Source organism: Chaetodon trifascialis, chromosome 5 (assembly GCF_039877785.1).
Source record: "Chaetodon trifascialis isolate fChaTrf1 chromosome 5, fChaTrf1.hap1, whole genome shotgun sequence".
NCBI classification, from domain to species: domain Eukaryota; kingdom Metazoa; phylum Chordata; class Actinopteri; order Chaetodontiformes; family Chaetodontidae; genus Chaetodon; species Chaetodon trifascialis.
In genome coordinates, this window is record NC_092060.1 from 13845756 (window position 1) to 13861804 (window position 16049).

At 43.6% G+C, this 16049-nt stretch overlaps 1 protein-coding gene across 2 annotated transcripts in view; it reads left to right on the forward strand.

Moving 5' to 3' along the window:
* Positions 1-16049, forward strand: part of nlgn3a (neuroligin 3a) — a 118501-nt gene that overhangs the window by 41004 nt on the left and 61448 nt on the right. For both annotated transcript variants that reach the window (XM_070962005.1, XM_070962007.1), the window contains one exon: positions 1889-2038. In XM_070962005.1, coding sequence (XP_070818106.1) covers positions 1889-2038 — 150 coding nt within the window. The remainder of the gene's footprint in view (positions 1-1888; positions 2039-16049) is intronic.

Consider the following 16049-nt stretch of genomic DNA (forward strand, 5'->3'; position numbering starts at 1 on the left):
TTAGAGCAAGTGGAGCTTCAGTGTCTTGTATCGCTCTCCCAAAGGGATTTAACTGTTGTCATGGAGACCCGATGTGAATCAACAAAAGAGGTGACTGATAACATTGACATGACTAATCTCTTTTTCTTATTTCTGCCCCCTGTTCCTTCTTCCTCTCTGCCATTCTCTTCGTATCTGTGGCCCATTTGTTTGAGTAGTTCTTGCAGGTTTTGCTGTTTCTCTCCCTCCCCCCTCCCCCCTCCCCTCTCTGACTGTACCTCTCATGCTTCCTCACCCCATGCATCCCCTCCTCCTCTTGTCTAAGATAAGTCTGTGCATAGAGAAGTGTCAGCTATAAATCACATTTCACTGTGTAGCCTTCTCAGATACCAGCAAGATAAAGAAAGCTATAAATAAGGCCACATCATATACAAGTTATTGCTTTGCTTTTAAACCTAACGGGGCCATGAATAACGACGGGAATGATGGGGGGAAAAAACCTGTGAATCAAGGCTGAGCTCTGCTATAGGGGTTGCAGAAAAGCCGTGTCCCTACAAAATGCATTTAAGTAGTTGTCCTTGGTGTTGAGCATGCTAATGTGATGGGGTGCATAACGACGAGCGGTGCCTGCAGATGGATGCAGATTGGGCCGTGCAGGATGTGGTCTGCGATTAGCTGTTCTTCAGGATTTTAAATTTTGGCTCTCAGTCGCCATAGCAACCAGAATACAATACCACCCTTTTAAATCTGAGCCCATTGCTTCCCCCCTTTTTCCTTTCTTGCTTTTTTTTTGCATCTTTCTTTCTTTCTTTCTTTCTTTCTTTCTTTCTTTCTTTCTTTCTTTCTTTCTTTCTTTCTTTCTTTCAGTCTGTCTCTCCCTCACTCTCTTTCTTTCTCTCTCTCTCTCTCTTCCTCGCTCTCTGCCCTCCCACCCCCTCTCATTCTCACCACTCTCAGGGCTTTGGTGGGGGGGGGGGTGGAGGCGAAGAGTTGGACAGAGATGGAGGGAAGGCAGGAGAGAAACAGGGAGAGACAGGGGAGAGTCTGTGAGTGAAAGCGATACAAAGTGAGGGAGGGGAAGGCGAGAAGCTACACGGAACGCGGGGGGAGCAGGAGTGAAAATGAGAGAGAGTTTCTTGTCTTGTCTCCCAGCTCTAGCTAGCCAGCCAGTAATTCAGGCTATTCCTCAGACAGAGCCTTTTTTCTTCCCTCTACCTCTGGATGTGCTTTATCTGGCTGGAGTGTCGCTCCAGCTGGGTATCAAGCCCTGATTCGGGAATAGAATAAACAACATTTTACCAACACTGAAGCGCAAATTTAACTGCCTGCAATGCCGAGCAAGAACGTGCAAATAAATTGTTGCACAGAGATAGGCCTGTGTGAAAAGGAGGCACATGGTTGCATTGTTTAATTAGCCGATGCGTTTTCCCTATCACTGTCAAGCCAGATTAGCCTTCTCCCTGGTTAGGAGATGTGTCAGAGCACCTCTCTCTTTATTCTCCCTAATGGCTTCCTGCGTGTCTATATTGGGAAGTGGGCCTGCCTCCTGGAAGGCAGCACAAAACCGAATACAGCCCTAACAGTTTAGGTTTATGGGATAAATATTTTGTATGGTAAACGATAAGCTGCGTTTTCAGCCGAGATGGCCAATTACCGTAATAGAGTTGAACTCAGCATAATGAGTGGGAATTAATTTGTATCTCGAAGAGCAGATACGATAGAGTATTGCCTCCGTTTCCATTAATAGGCCAGCAGACTGTGTCCTTACAGCTGGTATCTGAGAGGTGACCGTCAGCTTGTCTGTTTGTGGCCACCATGTGCTGTGTCTGCCGTATCTGAATCTGAGCTGACCCTTGATCGGAGTGAGCGGACGACAATGTGAATGTGTTAATGATGGCCGCTCTTGCAGACATACGTGATACTGGGGCCAAGCCTGTGATGGTCTACATCCACGGGGGATCCTACATGGAGGGGACGGGCAACATGATCGATGGGAGCGTCCTGGCCAGCTACGGAAATGTCATCGTTATCACTCTCAACTACCGCGTCGGAGTCCTCGGTAAGCATCTTTTCCTTTCTCTCTCTCTCTCTCTCTTTTTTTTCAACTTCATTTCCTCCTTCAAGGACGTTTTCTGGGCCATCTTTGTAGGGCAGCTAGGTGTAATGAGCACCGCTGATTGCCACATACACTCCAAATAAGGCCGAGGGAAAAGCAGAGCTCTGTAAATACGCACGCTGGTTCCCGTGATTCTTGTTGATGTGGTGCTCGCGTATCAGAATCACAGTAATTGAGTGTGCTGAATGTGGGTTTGTTGTTGTGACTGGGGTTTAGAATAAATTAAGAAATTATTGTAATGAGGTTGAAAAAAAATGATGAGATGGGCGTGATGCTGGAGAGATACAGGCGAGGAGTCTTGTCAGAGAGAAGGAGGGGTTCTCTCTGAGTTGTGGTTGGTTGCAGATTGACTCACACAGCTGAATCCTCTTTCAGACACTGGTGTGTATGTGTGCGTGTGTGCGCGTGTGTGAGAGAGAGAGTGTGGAGTGGCAGAGAGGAGAGAGAGAGCAAAAGAGAGGGAGAGAGAGCTCCATGGAAACAGCTGCAGCAACACAAAATGGAGTTTGTTAGCACACTACCCGAGCTTTGTACCTTTTCCATCCATCTCTCTGACGCAGCTGATTTCCCTCCTTGCACATTTTTTACATTTAGAGTGTTTGTGTGCTGGCTACAAACACTTTGAATAGAAAATCAAATTTCCATGTTGTTGTTTGCATTTTTTTTGAGAATATTGCCTCACATTTGAGCTATTGTTGGCTGCTGTTAACGTAAAAGACGCGACTAGGGCTACTCTATATGTGTCCTCAGGTCAACAAATCCCATGAAAGAGCCAAAACCAACAATTCCTGAATCTGTTTCAGCATTTACAAGTAATTTTATAGAACGGCTTTTAGCAAACGTTGCTCAAAGAGAGTTTAAACACTGCATTTGTTGGGGCCATGTTTCAGACTGTGATTAAAATGAATATTATTATGGACTGATGATAAAAGCGAAGATGTAGTGTATTCAAGTTTTGTTTGTAAGAGATGAATGAGATATTACCTCTTTCAAAACTTACATAGTTGTCCTTCAGTGCACATTTTGTAGTGCTGGTGAATATTCACAGCAGCAGGACAGTGCATGCAGCACTGACTCAGATAAGCAGTCTGAATCTCGTAACTAGACGTGGCTTCGTTTTAACAGGTTTTAAAAGGCAGAAAGGTTGAGGACCACTGAGCTACATCCAGCCATGCTGCACATTGTTAGTATCATACGGGCTTTGGTCTTAGCTTTTGTTGACAGCGAGAAAAATAGAGAATATCAGCAGCCTCATCTGTAAAGGAGTGGTCTTCCTCACCTTGCTGCTCAGAGAGCTCCACATGTCAAGAACGGGAGGGTGAGGAGCGCCACTGCTTTATCCTCGAGGACATTGAGATGACTGGTGTGGTTGAATCACACCGGCGCAACTCCATTCATCCCGAGACTCTCTTTTTGATGGAGATGAGAGCGATACGGCCTATCGATTTTGTCATCAGGATCGCTCGCCTTGCATGCGCTGTGTTTTCCTCTGTCATTTTTGTGGAGTATCATTTTGAGCGCTGTAATCAGCCTTCGGGGTGGTAAGGTAGCTGGAGTGCCGGCTGAGCGTGCTGCCTCCTGCTCCTGCCGTTGGTTTAAGGCTGAGCACGTAAGCCTAATACAGATTCATGATCATATTTCTTTCATGGCACTTCAATTATGAGTCAGATGTTTCTTCTCTCGCTGCCACATTTCGCTAAATGTCATTCTACATGCATGCACACATACCCTCTAATAACACATACGAGTACTCTGAACACGCGCACACTCGCACGAGCACGCAGCGAGCGCAGACCGAGAGACACAAGCAACAACAACCTCCACATACAGATGCGGTTTGCCCTCATGCGCAAACGCACACTCTCAAAAACACACACACACAGCTCACAAAGCAGCTCTCTTGGTGAGCTCCCCAGCAGCCATACTGAGACATGAGCAGAGAAGAAGTGATGCATGTAGTTGAGCGATAATGTCCATCGCAGTAGCATGGTCTGATAATCTCCCCGTGGTACGGCTTTAAACTGTTATTACAGACACACTCATATAAACCGAATAAAACCAAGGCCAGAGAGAAATCAGAGCATGATGGGCCAATTAACACTAAGCTGTCTGAAGATTCTCAGTCATAAAGTGTGAACTGCAGTACTCAGAACATGAGAAATCGTAATTACATGTCTCCGTTTTATTTTTGTTTGCCGTTTTTTTCTGTTGAAAATGGGTGTCACTCCCAGTTTGAGCGTTAATCTAGTCTAGACAGCCTTAAGTGGAGCAGATTTGCTGTTTGTACTGGACGCTGTACATTAGCCGCTGCACACACAGCTGAAAGCTACACACTCGCAGCCTAGCATCACTTCATATGACAGCTGAAGGAGAGCAAATACTCCAGTTTTTACTTCTTCTTCAACTAGCAGGACTCCCTGCATTTCAATAATGGAGAGGAAAGAAAAAAGAAATCAGTGGTTTAGATTCGGCGCACGACGAAGCAGTTTTGTGTCGAAATCCAAAATAAATAAATAAATAAACAGATATTAATGAAAAAATGAAAGCTCTTTTAATTAGGCTGCTTAAAGGGATGAGGGAATAATGGAGGCAGAGAGAATTAGACAAGATAATGAGTTTAAAGTGAAAGCAGACAAGGCAACTCAAACTCCAGCTTTCTGACACTAATATAGCTCTCCCACCGTCCCTGTGCAATCTGAATATGGCATTAATAATGCAGTAAACACCTTTGAAATACACACAACAATCTGCATATTTAACTCCTTTCACAGAAATAATAGGCCTGAACTATTAGGCAACAACAGCGCTCGCAGACAAATCTGTACTGAAAACATTCTTAATCTGGAGAATGAAAAACATTTTCTCCAGCAAATTTCAACAAATTGGGCAGCACCGAACTTTGGTAAATGTCAGCCATGGATGTTTTACTTCTCTGTTGCATTAATTTCATTTTCGTCACACTATTTTTGTAGTTTACAGCTTCTCAGCGTTTCACTCAAAAGGAGGGAAATTTGTCGGTGCTCCGTGTGTTTGTGAAATATAGATTTTTGCACTTGTTCGGCGTTTTTTTCGAAAGACGGGCTGCAGTGGATTTTGTCTACGTTTCAGCGTGGTTTTATAATCTGTGCATGGCAGCTGCAGACTGTACAGTGAAAACACAGAGAGAATACACTCGCAGAGAGAAAAAAGGGGAATGAGGCTAAGGGGAGCGCGAGAGGAGAAATACTGTAGAAAGGAGAGGTAACACGGAGGAGAGTTGTACAAATTCTCTTCAGAGACTCTGATGTGTCAAGTCGCTGCCACTCCTGTTCCAATTAAAGAGGAGTCCACTAAGTTTCCAGTGCTGTTCTATCATCCCCCTGCAGCTCTCAGGCCGACGCTGCTGTAATGGTAATTATTGCTTCAAAGGGTGGACCACAATTCTCCTGAGGCCCCATTTGGAAACTTTCATATCTCAACCTTTCACTGTTTAGATGAATGAGAATTCATATCAGATTTAATCTTTAATTACGTATTGACCCACCGCAGCACGATTATCGCCAGATGAGATATGGAGAATAGAGCTTCACGCCGTCCAGGCTGTCCTGCTCGGCCTCGTCTCGCTCTGCTCCGGTCGGGGACCTGAAGAGTAGAGTGTGTTAAGCAAAGAGAAACAGTGTTTGGATTTCTGCTCATTGATCTGTGTGTGTGTGTGTGTGTGTGTGTGTGTGTGTGTGTGTGTGTGTGTGTGTGTGTGTGTGTGTGTGTGTGTGTGTGTGTGTGTGCGTGTGTGTGTGTGACAGAGAAAGTTTGTGACTTGTCTGCCCACGTGCACGTGGCCGTGTGTGGATTGTTGTGTGCGTGCGTGTGTGGTCTGTGCACACGTTGCGTGCGTCTGGTTGCCGCGCCTCTCTAATGATGTGTAATGAGTCCCAGTCAGAGGGGAGTATCTTGTATCACTGCTCTTTACAAATATAATTACTCACTGGCTCTCCAGAGCATGTCAATTTCCCAGTCCATTGGGGGGGGGAGAGGGGGGGTACTTAATTACTAGTTTCCAAATGCATTAAAAATTAACAAAGGCTGCCTCTCTTGCCAAAACCCAAGGTGAGACTCTCAAAAGCTGCTCTAAAAAGGAGAATGGTCAAGTACAGGCTGTACTTGTGGAGTTTTCACCTCTGACAGGGTTTATTTGTGACCTTTGATGTCTATCTCCCATATCTGTCTGATCGCAGCCATTTTATGGTGCCGCTGTGGACCGTCTCCTCAGTCCGACCAAGTTATTCAGAGCTGCAAAAGAATAGTTTTAGATCCAATCAAAATAACCTCAACCTACTGTATGAGTGCGCTCTCGGCATTCATTTGTTCAATCGGCAGAGTTATTCTGTGTGTGGTAAGTGACTCTGCCGCTCTCTGTTATGTCCCTCTCCTCAAGTAAAGATGGTGACAGTTACTAATTCAGCCAGGGATTTGGGGAGCGGGGATATTTGTGGCTGTGTGTGAACAATATTGCAGAGCAACAGGTCGTCCATCACACAAGTTTGTATAGTTGTTTGTCACCACCGAAGTACGGCTCAACTTTCTGACCCAGTCACCGCACTCAGCTGAATGTTGGCGAAGTCGTAATACAGGTCATCTAGGATGTCATCCGCTTCCTGTCTCCGCTCTAAAATCATTTGCACTTGTTGTTTCAAGTGTCTTATACCTGGATGAAGTCCAGATGCAATTTATTACACTTTCATTTACGCTGCAGACGCCTCCCCTTTGGCCAGACCACAAATCTGATTGCAGTGCGCCTTGGTTTTCCTTGGCCACAGGCAAATCAGGGTCAGCCCTCCTCCTGCCTAAAGGGAGGTGGAAATGCACCTGAAGCCTCCAAAAAGAGCAGAAGAAGAACTTTAGCAGCTTAGTTACAAGAACAAGCAGTTAGCATTAATAGCTATATTGCTAACTACAAACACAATATGGCTGAGCTCTGTTTATGAACCACGAACAAGACAAATGTTTTAATATCTTCACAGGCCGTCAAAAATCCAATGCCCTGTCACACACACACACACACAGATCATTAATGGTCAAACTGATCAGGGATCAGATAAATGCTGACAAGAGCTCAGAGTATCTTCTGTATGATCATCAGTGGTGGAAGAAGTATTAAAGATCTTGTAGTTAAGTAAAAGTGGCGACACTGCAGTTTCAAATATTCTGTTGCATGTAATACTGCTCCGCTCCTGCCTCCGTGATTTTATCGAATCCTTGCACGGCTTTTAGAAAATGATGAGTGTGAAAATAACTTTTTTTTTTACTACAAATTCATGTGCAGGATATAATCCGTCTGGGTGCGTCTCATTTGTCACATCGGATGTCTGGGATCACAAAAATCACTCTGTGAGTTACCACGGAATAAAATTCGACATGACAGCCTCCTGTGTGGCGAGGGTGAATCGACTTAAAATAAAGAGCCTCCCTCAGTAAGTGTTCCCAGTCTCAGTCATTTCGGTTATCATCTGATATATGAGCTTGGCGCCGAGCAGAGGAATTCTCAAACAGTAGGTGGAAGAAAACGCGAAGGCAGAGTGAGTTCTCTTTGTCTTCTATTATCAGGAGGGGAGCTGAGATGGATATTTACTTGTTTTCATTGCCATTTGGATGAATTCATCCAAATTAAGCAGAGAACAAAAACATTTATTCATCCTATTAATGTCAGGGAGTGAGGGATTGAAGTAATGGCTTTCATGCTCCAGTCTGCAGCAGCTTGTTGATGCTGCTCTCCTACAAATCACTGCCAGGAAATTAACTCTTAAGCCAGTCTTGCCAGACACTCTGCAACAGACGTCTGGCTCTGCAAGACGGGGCAGAGATGGGGCCTATTGTTGCTCAGTGCTCTGCTTGTCACCGTCCCCAAGAAGATGTTTCCTTTCTACCTTAAAACTCTTGAAAAGTATTGATTAAAGCTGAAAGGGAATAATGCTGAGTAGGGCTGAGCGCCTGGAAATAATGGAGCAGTTGATGTCAAACAGCACTTAACACCGCGGGGCCTCGAATCTTCCTCATGAGTGATGATTTTTAAATATAGCACGGCTCAAACGGTTAAAGGTTCTGTGTTATTAACTTTTCATGAAATTGTTTTTGATCATTGTTGTCTCTGACAAAGCGCAGTGTGTTTTATCATCATTATTTTTGTATTTCTTTATTAAGTTCTCAGTTGCAGTCGCAGCACTCTCCACCACATCCAGAGCGCGTGCGTCATTTCAAACACTGGAGTTTTTGAGGGAAGGGAACCAACCAAGACTGATTGTGTTTTCATGCACTTATGGAAGAGTCCAACATCGAGAGAGATTTCCTCCAGCTTTGCCTTCATGCAGTATTTTAAAATCCAGGCATGAAACAATATCTGTAGAATGACATTTTGAAGCTAAGCAGGCTAATATAGTTCAAGCTAGTGGTGGGGTCCGCCATTCAAATGACCGACCCATGCATGAGATTCACGGGAAATGATGAACGCATGCTTTAATGCGTGCAGTGTTTTAATTCTATTGATATCTGCATTCTGCCCACCGGCCTGCAGTCATATCAGTATTTCGTTCCTGCTAATGAAAAATGAACATTTCCTGCCGCCACTACTTCACATTAAAAGCACCTAACTGCCCGCAAACGCGGTGGCATGTATGTGAAGCAGGCACTGCAAAACGCATTCGCAAAACAAGACACTGTCATGACATTTTTCTGATTGGGGATCAGCTTAAAATACAGTCAGGTAACATGATAATCTGCATATTGGATGGTTTGGGTTCATTTTCCCCGCAATAATTACCATCTGATCATTTTTAGCTCACAGCTGTGGAGAATTCGTTTAGTCTCACTGGACACATCTGCCAAAAAATCAGTTGCAAAGTGAAATATGGACAGAATTTAAGAGGCTATTAGGTAACATCTTTTTTCACTTTCAGAAACGAGTGTTTGGGCTGTATCCCGTTTCTAGGACCAAGGGCTGGTATACTACTATACTTTGAAGATGTTTTGAGCAACTGTTTCTTTCTGTCTAACCACCTGCAATCATCACAGCAGCGTTGTGTAAAGATGTTCTACACTGAATGAACAACGAATTTCCCCTCACTGTTGTGACTTGAACTTGGTTTGCTGATGTATTTTTAATGAGAACTTGTCCTTCTTTTTCATCCTACAACAAATGGAAACAGGAACAAAGCTCATTATATTTCATCAGCATGACATTTCAGAAATCTGACATTAAGAAATCAATTTCTGGAGTACAGTAGTGGTTTTTGCTATTCAAAACAAGCTTTGCTGTAGCACTGCCCTCAGATGAAAACATTTTTAGATGATCGCAGTACTTTCACCATAACAGTAAATATGCATAACAAAGACATCAAAGAGCTAACCCAACAATTGCTTTCATCTGGTCAAGGGGTCCTCTGCAGCGTCTCATGTAAAAATGGAGCACTTCACCCGAAGACGGCAATATGAAGTGCACAGATGGAACAGCGGTTCACTGAAGGAAAATGTCAACCTCGTGTCAGTGTTTGTGGTTGAGATGCTTTATTGATGGATGTTTGACCTTTTCTGTTCGTGATGGAAGATGTTCTCCTTATGAAGCTTTCATTTGCATCCGAAACATTGCCAAATATTATTCCTTTTCTGCCTAGTGGCGCACTAAAATTAGACTTTTGTGGGTGGAGATTTGAGTGGCTCCTCAAAGACAGAAGACTAATATTTACAGAGCAGCTATCTCACTCGCACTAACATGGCATGACTGAGCAACAAGAGATGGCGTTTCCATTTCCACCTCAGCACCTCAGCATTTGACCTATTACTGATTCAGGGGTAGAGCTGCAATTTCCAGGTATGCCACTCGCTGCCAAAACTTTTTTTTTCATATTTTCAAGTGCCCCTTAAATTGAGTGTATTTGAGTGTGAGCCTCAAATGAAGTACCCAATAGGCGAATCATAATGCAATGCATGCAGAGTGGCAGGTGTTGCCAATGCAGTGATAAAACCATTCTTTCACCTTTGGTTTTTGTGGCAGAGGCTATTAACTTGCACAAATAGACGTTTCAGAGTTTTGTGTGAATCCCCAGGCTGGCCTTCGCCTTTGCTTTCAGTGCCAGATGCCCCTTTAATAGCCACACCAGTAAATCCCAAAATATATTCACACCAACAGGGGCTTTTGTGTGACCTGCTATACTAAGTCCTGTTTGGACTGGTTTATTGTCCAGCAATTGCGAAATGACCTTGGTTACTCAAGGATATAAATTGAAGGTCCCCTCAACCTTTAATGTGTCACTGCATAGCAATTGATGCTGTTATGATACCCCGCCCCCCCACCCCGGGGCCATACCAAGCCACATGAATACTGAAGTAACATTTCTGAACGTATTTCTGTACAGTTCTAACACGAATAAAACAGTAAATACATCAGACTGTACGACTAAACAATGCTAAATCCTTAGCATTACCAAAATAAAGTACATTGAAGGGCACAAAAATGCCACATAAAGAACAATGCAGTCTGGGTAATGGGAACTGCAAATTACTGTTTTGTTCCTCCGCTGAGATATTGACACAGGGACCGAAAATCAATTAAGTGAAAACAGTACATACCATTGTATGAAGTCTTTGAACAAATATCACTCAGTCAGAAGGTGGCACAGGAAAGATACTGTATATTGTATACCCAAAGGTGAATATTTGTATTTCTGAGACTTTTTTATAACTTTAGTCTATTCCCAACTCGTAGTGGGCTTCTTGTTTATGCCGCCTGAAAGATCTATCTGTAGTGATTCATTGCTTGAATGCTTTGTTTTGCTTTATATCGTGCTCTAGGAGGGAGTATGGGGCTCCTAATGGCAGCACAGCTTTTCTTCTTAGTGCATTTGTCCTTGAGGGATTTTTAACTTCACAACCAAAAAACACACAGGAGCTTCTTCTTCCTCAGGGCAAAATACGTACAGGTAACAGCCTTATCGAACGGAAGCCAGCGTGTACGCCTTCCAGATCAGCCCGGTGTGGAATCTTTGATCAGTCCGAGAAGGGGAAAGAAGCGTGTGAATCTACAACTCTTTTCTTTTCTTTCTTTCTTTTTTTACTCTCAGGATTATTGTGAAGTGTAGGAAGGGGGAGGATTAGAGCAAGAGGAAGGACGGGGGTTAAGATTTGTCCATCATCAGGCGATGTGCGTAAGGAGATATATATTGGCCAGGCAGGTAGAGGTACTTGCTTCTAGTCTTGTAGCGGCATTAATCATAGCAGCGGCCGAGCCTAACCACCAAGGTCAGCAGTCCTCGCATGTGTGGGAGGCGCTCTCCGCAGCTGCCGCCACAAAGCGCTGCTGCAGAGGGGCTAACAGGCGGGAGGCTGAAGAGGGTGAGGAGCAGGGTGTTGAATTGACAAGGCGAAAGTAGGAGGAGGAGGAGGAGGAGGAGGAGAAGAACAGGGAGGAGAATGAGGTTGGATTAGTGACGACCCCGGGGGTGTGGTCGGTAAAGAGTGGCACTTGAGGTGGTAGTGAAGGAAATTGCTAAGCAAAGGTAGGTGGACATTTTGGTATAACAGCTGGAGGGGAGAGAGAGCAAAATAACAGCGTGTGATGCACTGGTACAGTGGGTGGACCTGCACCATTCAGAGGGAGTAAGGGTTGGGAGGGGCAGCGTGTGAACAAGGTCTGGTCACAATGCTTTTAATCACACCTCTCGAGTAGGAGTTTGGTATTATTAAAACAGGACAGAGGTGAGAATTATGCCCGTTCAGGGAGAATCGTGACTGCTTGGAGCTTTGAGAAAGATAAAGGTGTTAATTTGGCAAAATACAGAGTCAGATATCCAGTGTAGTGCTTATACTTATAACAAAGTATCCACAGAAGGCCGACTGTAAGCAAATTGGTGGCAGTATATCCATGACAGGTTATAATATACGTCAAGCTAGTGCCATCTTTCTCCTGTGAGAGCTAATTTTATCAGGTCATATGTGGTTTGGAATGTGTCGTAACCCCACGGAGGTCTCTCAGATGTGTGGGAGGGCATTTCCACTGAACCACTATGAAGAAAATATCGTCATTTTCTGCTGCGGTGTGAAACAGAGGTGCAATATATCCCTATAGTCTGCAGTGAAGAGAGCAGTGGCTGCAGTCCAACATCGTCCAACTTCATCTCCCTCACTATTTAGGAGCCTTGATTGGTATAAAATTGATCCAAGTGGGATTTTCCACCAACTCTTTTTGCCCATCCAGTCTTTTCAACCCCATGAAGCAGGAGATACTCTGGAGGGAAATGTAGAGAATTAGAACACACTGGAAGGGCTTTGTTGTAGTAAGCCAGCGTACAACTAATTCTGCGGGCACTACCTTTGCCTGACTGCCTTCTGCTTATATAACTTTTTCAGGCATTTCAGGTGACTCTGCCTGTCTGTAGGCATCACTGTGTGAGCTTGATTAGCTGTTTTTTGTTTTGTTTTGTTTTGCTTGCGGATCGTGAATTGAAACACAGAATCTGGCTTCACATTAAGTCCTGACAAAATAGATTATATGTCAGTGCGAAGATGGAACATTTTAGTAATGATAATAACAATACAACCCTGATTCTAAAAGAATTGTGACCCTGTGTGAAACATAAATCAAACAGAATGTGATAACTTTTCCTGTTTGACATTTACTCAATTGAAAACAGTACGAGGACAATATATTGAATGTTTTACATGGTCAGCTTCATTGATTTTTGTAAATTAATGCTAATTCTGAATTTGATGCAGCAGCATGTTTTGCAGCTATTCAGGTGCACAAATCCAACGCACCTCTCCAGCATCCTGCAGCAGTTTACAATGAATTGATTACCTGCTGGGGGGCATGGTTATCTTACAAATATTTGTGCATTGATGTTTTTGTGTGTGATTCAACAGAAAAGTAAAAGAAATGTTGCGACCAGAACTCAATTCTCCTTCTTCCTTAAAAATGAATAACGTCGTGCAACATTTGGTGCCGAAACCCGGGAAAGGGGAAATGAAGAGATGAAAAGTCTTATTAGATGTATGACAAGAACAAAGACAGGAAAGAAGAATGGCTGACCGTTTACGAAAGAAAAGAGCTTCAATCCGAGCTTCTACAACCAAGATACTAAGTAAAGTTGATGATGAACTTAGTAAAGAAGCAGCGCATCCTGATCTGCTTGAGGAGCTTTTGGAACAGCCGATGTTAAAAGAATAATGTTTGGCTAAAATTGACGGAGAAATTGAGGAACAAACAAACTCCAAGACGGATGACTTGGAGGATGAAGAGTCATGGAATATCAGGAACACATAATAAAAAGCAAAACTAAAATAAGAAGAGCGCTCAGGAGAGTGCAGGGGGATACAGCCTCTGTGACGTCTTGTGAATCAAACGCCGTGCGCCATAATGTGAAATTGCCCAAACTTGTCATTGATAAATATACAGGAGATATCAGCCACTGGCAGTATTTTGGGGGACAGTTTGAGACGGCTGTGCATCAAAATCCCAACCTAACGAAGACGGACAAGTTGAGTTACCTGAGGTCATATCTCATAGGGGCGGCTGCAAATGTGGTCGCAGGATTGCCATTGACTGAAGCCAATTATGATAATGCCATCCAACTGCTACATAACAGGTTTGGCCGAAAGGATCTTGTTATTAATGCCCATATGACCAAGCTTCTTAATCTTAATCCTGTTAAAAATTCCAGTGATACAAAAGCCCTCCGATATTTCTATGATAACTGTGAAATACAGATCCGTAGTTTGGCTTCTACGTGAGTTGTTTCTGACACATATGGCAGTTTACTGTGCCCCATTTTGATGAAACTTATACCAGAGGAGATGACTTTGGAGTTTAGCCGACAAAAGGATGAAGATGATGTCTGGAAAGTTGAGGAACTGATGAATTTCATTCAGAAAGAAGTAGACAGCCGAGGGCGCATGTCTAACTTGACCCAGGGCGCAAAAGAGCGCACCGGTAAGGAACGAGACAAAGAGACACTCGGTGCATGGGAAATGCGCACAAAACGAACAAATATGATGACAGCTTCTGCTCTTTGTGCTTCAAATCAAGACAGACAAGTTTTTTTCTTTTGTGAGAAATTTGATCATATGTCCAAGCGGTGCGATGAAATGTCTGTGCCTGAAAAAAGAGAAAAGTTGAAAACACAAGGAAGATGCTTTGTGTGTTCCGGAACTCGACATGTTGCCAACGACCGTCGCATAAAAGGCATTTCTTGTGAAAACTGTAACAGACGTCACCACAAGGCTCTTTGTTCCTATGATGGAAATGGATTGACAAACAAAATTGAGACATCAGATACAGTGATTTCTGTTTCACCCAGTGAATCAAAGCGAGAGACAGTCTTACTCCAAACTGCGTCTGTGTGGATTGAGACTCCAGTGAAAAGACAACTCACCCGCAGCTTTGTGCGTCAAAATATCTCTCGTGCACTTAACCTCCCTAAAATAGGCGAAGAGACTCTGAGACTACACACGTTTGGCTTGAGTAAACCAAAGCAGGTAACTTTTAATAAAGTCAAGCTAACACTGAGTAACATAAGAAATGGCCAACGTGTAGAAATAGATGTTCTAGAAACACCTCGTGTGTGTACTTCTATCATGAAAGTTGCAGGTGAGGAATTACGCAGAGATCTGGAGCGCAAAGGTATGCAACTTGCAGACACAGCTGTAAGTGGAATGGAAATACAGGATCTCTGAGTGCTAATTGGAGGTGATCATTATTGGAAAGTTGTGTCTGGTAAATTAGAACGTCTCTCTGAACAGCTGGTTGCATTAGACAGCAAATTTGGCTGGCTCATCCAAGGATCTGTATCCATGCTGAATGTAACTTCTGACCAAGAAATCACAGACATTAGAACGCTGCATGTGAGTGTTGGGCTGGAGGAAAAATTAAATCACGCCCTGCGCTCCGTCTGGGAAACTGAATCCATCGCGATCCAATCCTGTCTATTATCTTCCACATAGAGCAGTCATTAATGAGGAGCGTTTAACCACTAAGCTTCGAGTAGTCTTTGACGCGTCCTCCGATCTTTAAATGACTGCTTAATGACTGGCCCTAACCTGAATCCTGAGTTACTCAGTATATTGTTAAAATTCAGACTACACAGAGTGGCATTTATGGCTGACATCACTAAAGCATTTTTGCAGATCTCCATTAGAGAGCAAGACCGAGATGTTTTAAAATTTCTTTGGACTGATGACTTGCCTAAAAAAACATGGAACACTAAACATCAACGTTACGCGAATCACCAGAGTTCCATTTGGAGCTTTCCCCTGTCCCTTTTTATTGGCGGCGACAGTGTTTGTATGTGGACGACCTAATTTGCGGTATACCAAGTGAAGAAGAAGCCATCAGTGTATCAATGCACGCCAAAGCTATCGTAAAAGATGCTCAAATGACTCTGAATCTGAAAACCCTATGGAAGGAGAAAATGGAAAGCACAGTAAGTGGAAATGTTGAAGTGAAAAACACTGTTTTAAAAGTTCTCGGATTAACGTGGAGAACTGAGCAAGATGGCTTTATGTTTGACCTGAGAAACTTGTTTGACTTTTTGAAGGATAAAAGTGATCCAAAAAGAGTTTTACAGTACAAGCCGCGTCCTGCATATTTGATCCCGTGGGATTTCTTTCCCCTTTTACAATCAGAGTGAAATGTCTTTTCCAAAAAATGCCGGAACGTGGACTTGAATGGGACAGAGAGCTGCCTGACCATCTTGCAAAGCTGTGGCATGAGTGGTGCAAGGAGCTGACCGACATCACGAATATTAAAATCTCCAAACGTTATCATGCAGCGCTTTTAAAGCAGGATGCACCTGTGCAACGAGAAGTGCATGTCTTTAGTGATGCCAGCGAAAGCGCATATTGTGCAGCTGCCTATCTACGCGTCATTCCAGAAGATGGTGAGTGCATTGTCACTCCTTTCCATCCAGTCTGAAATCCAGCCTCTCAACCCTTT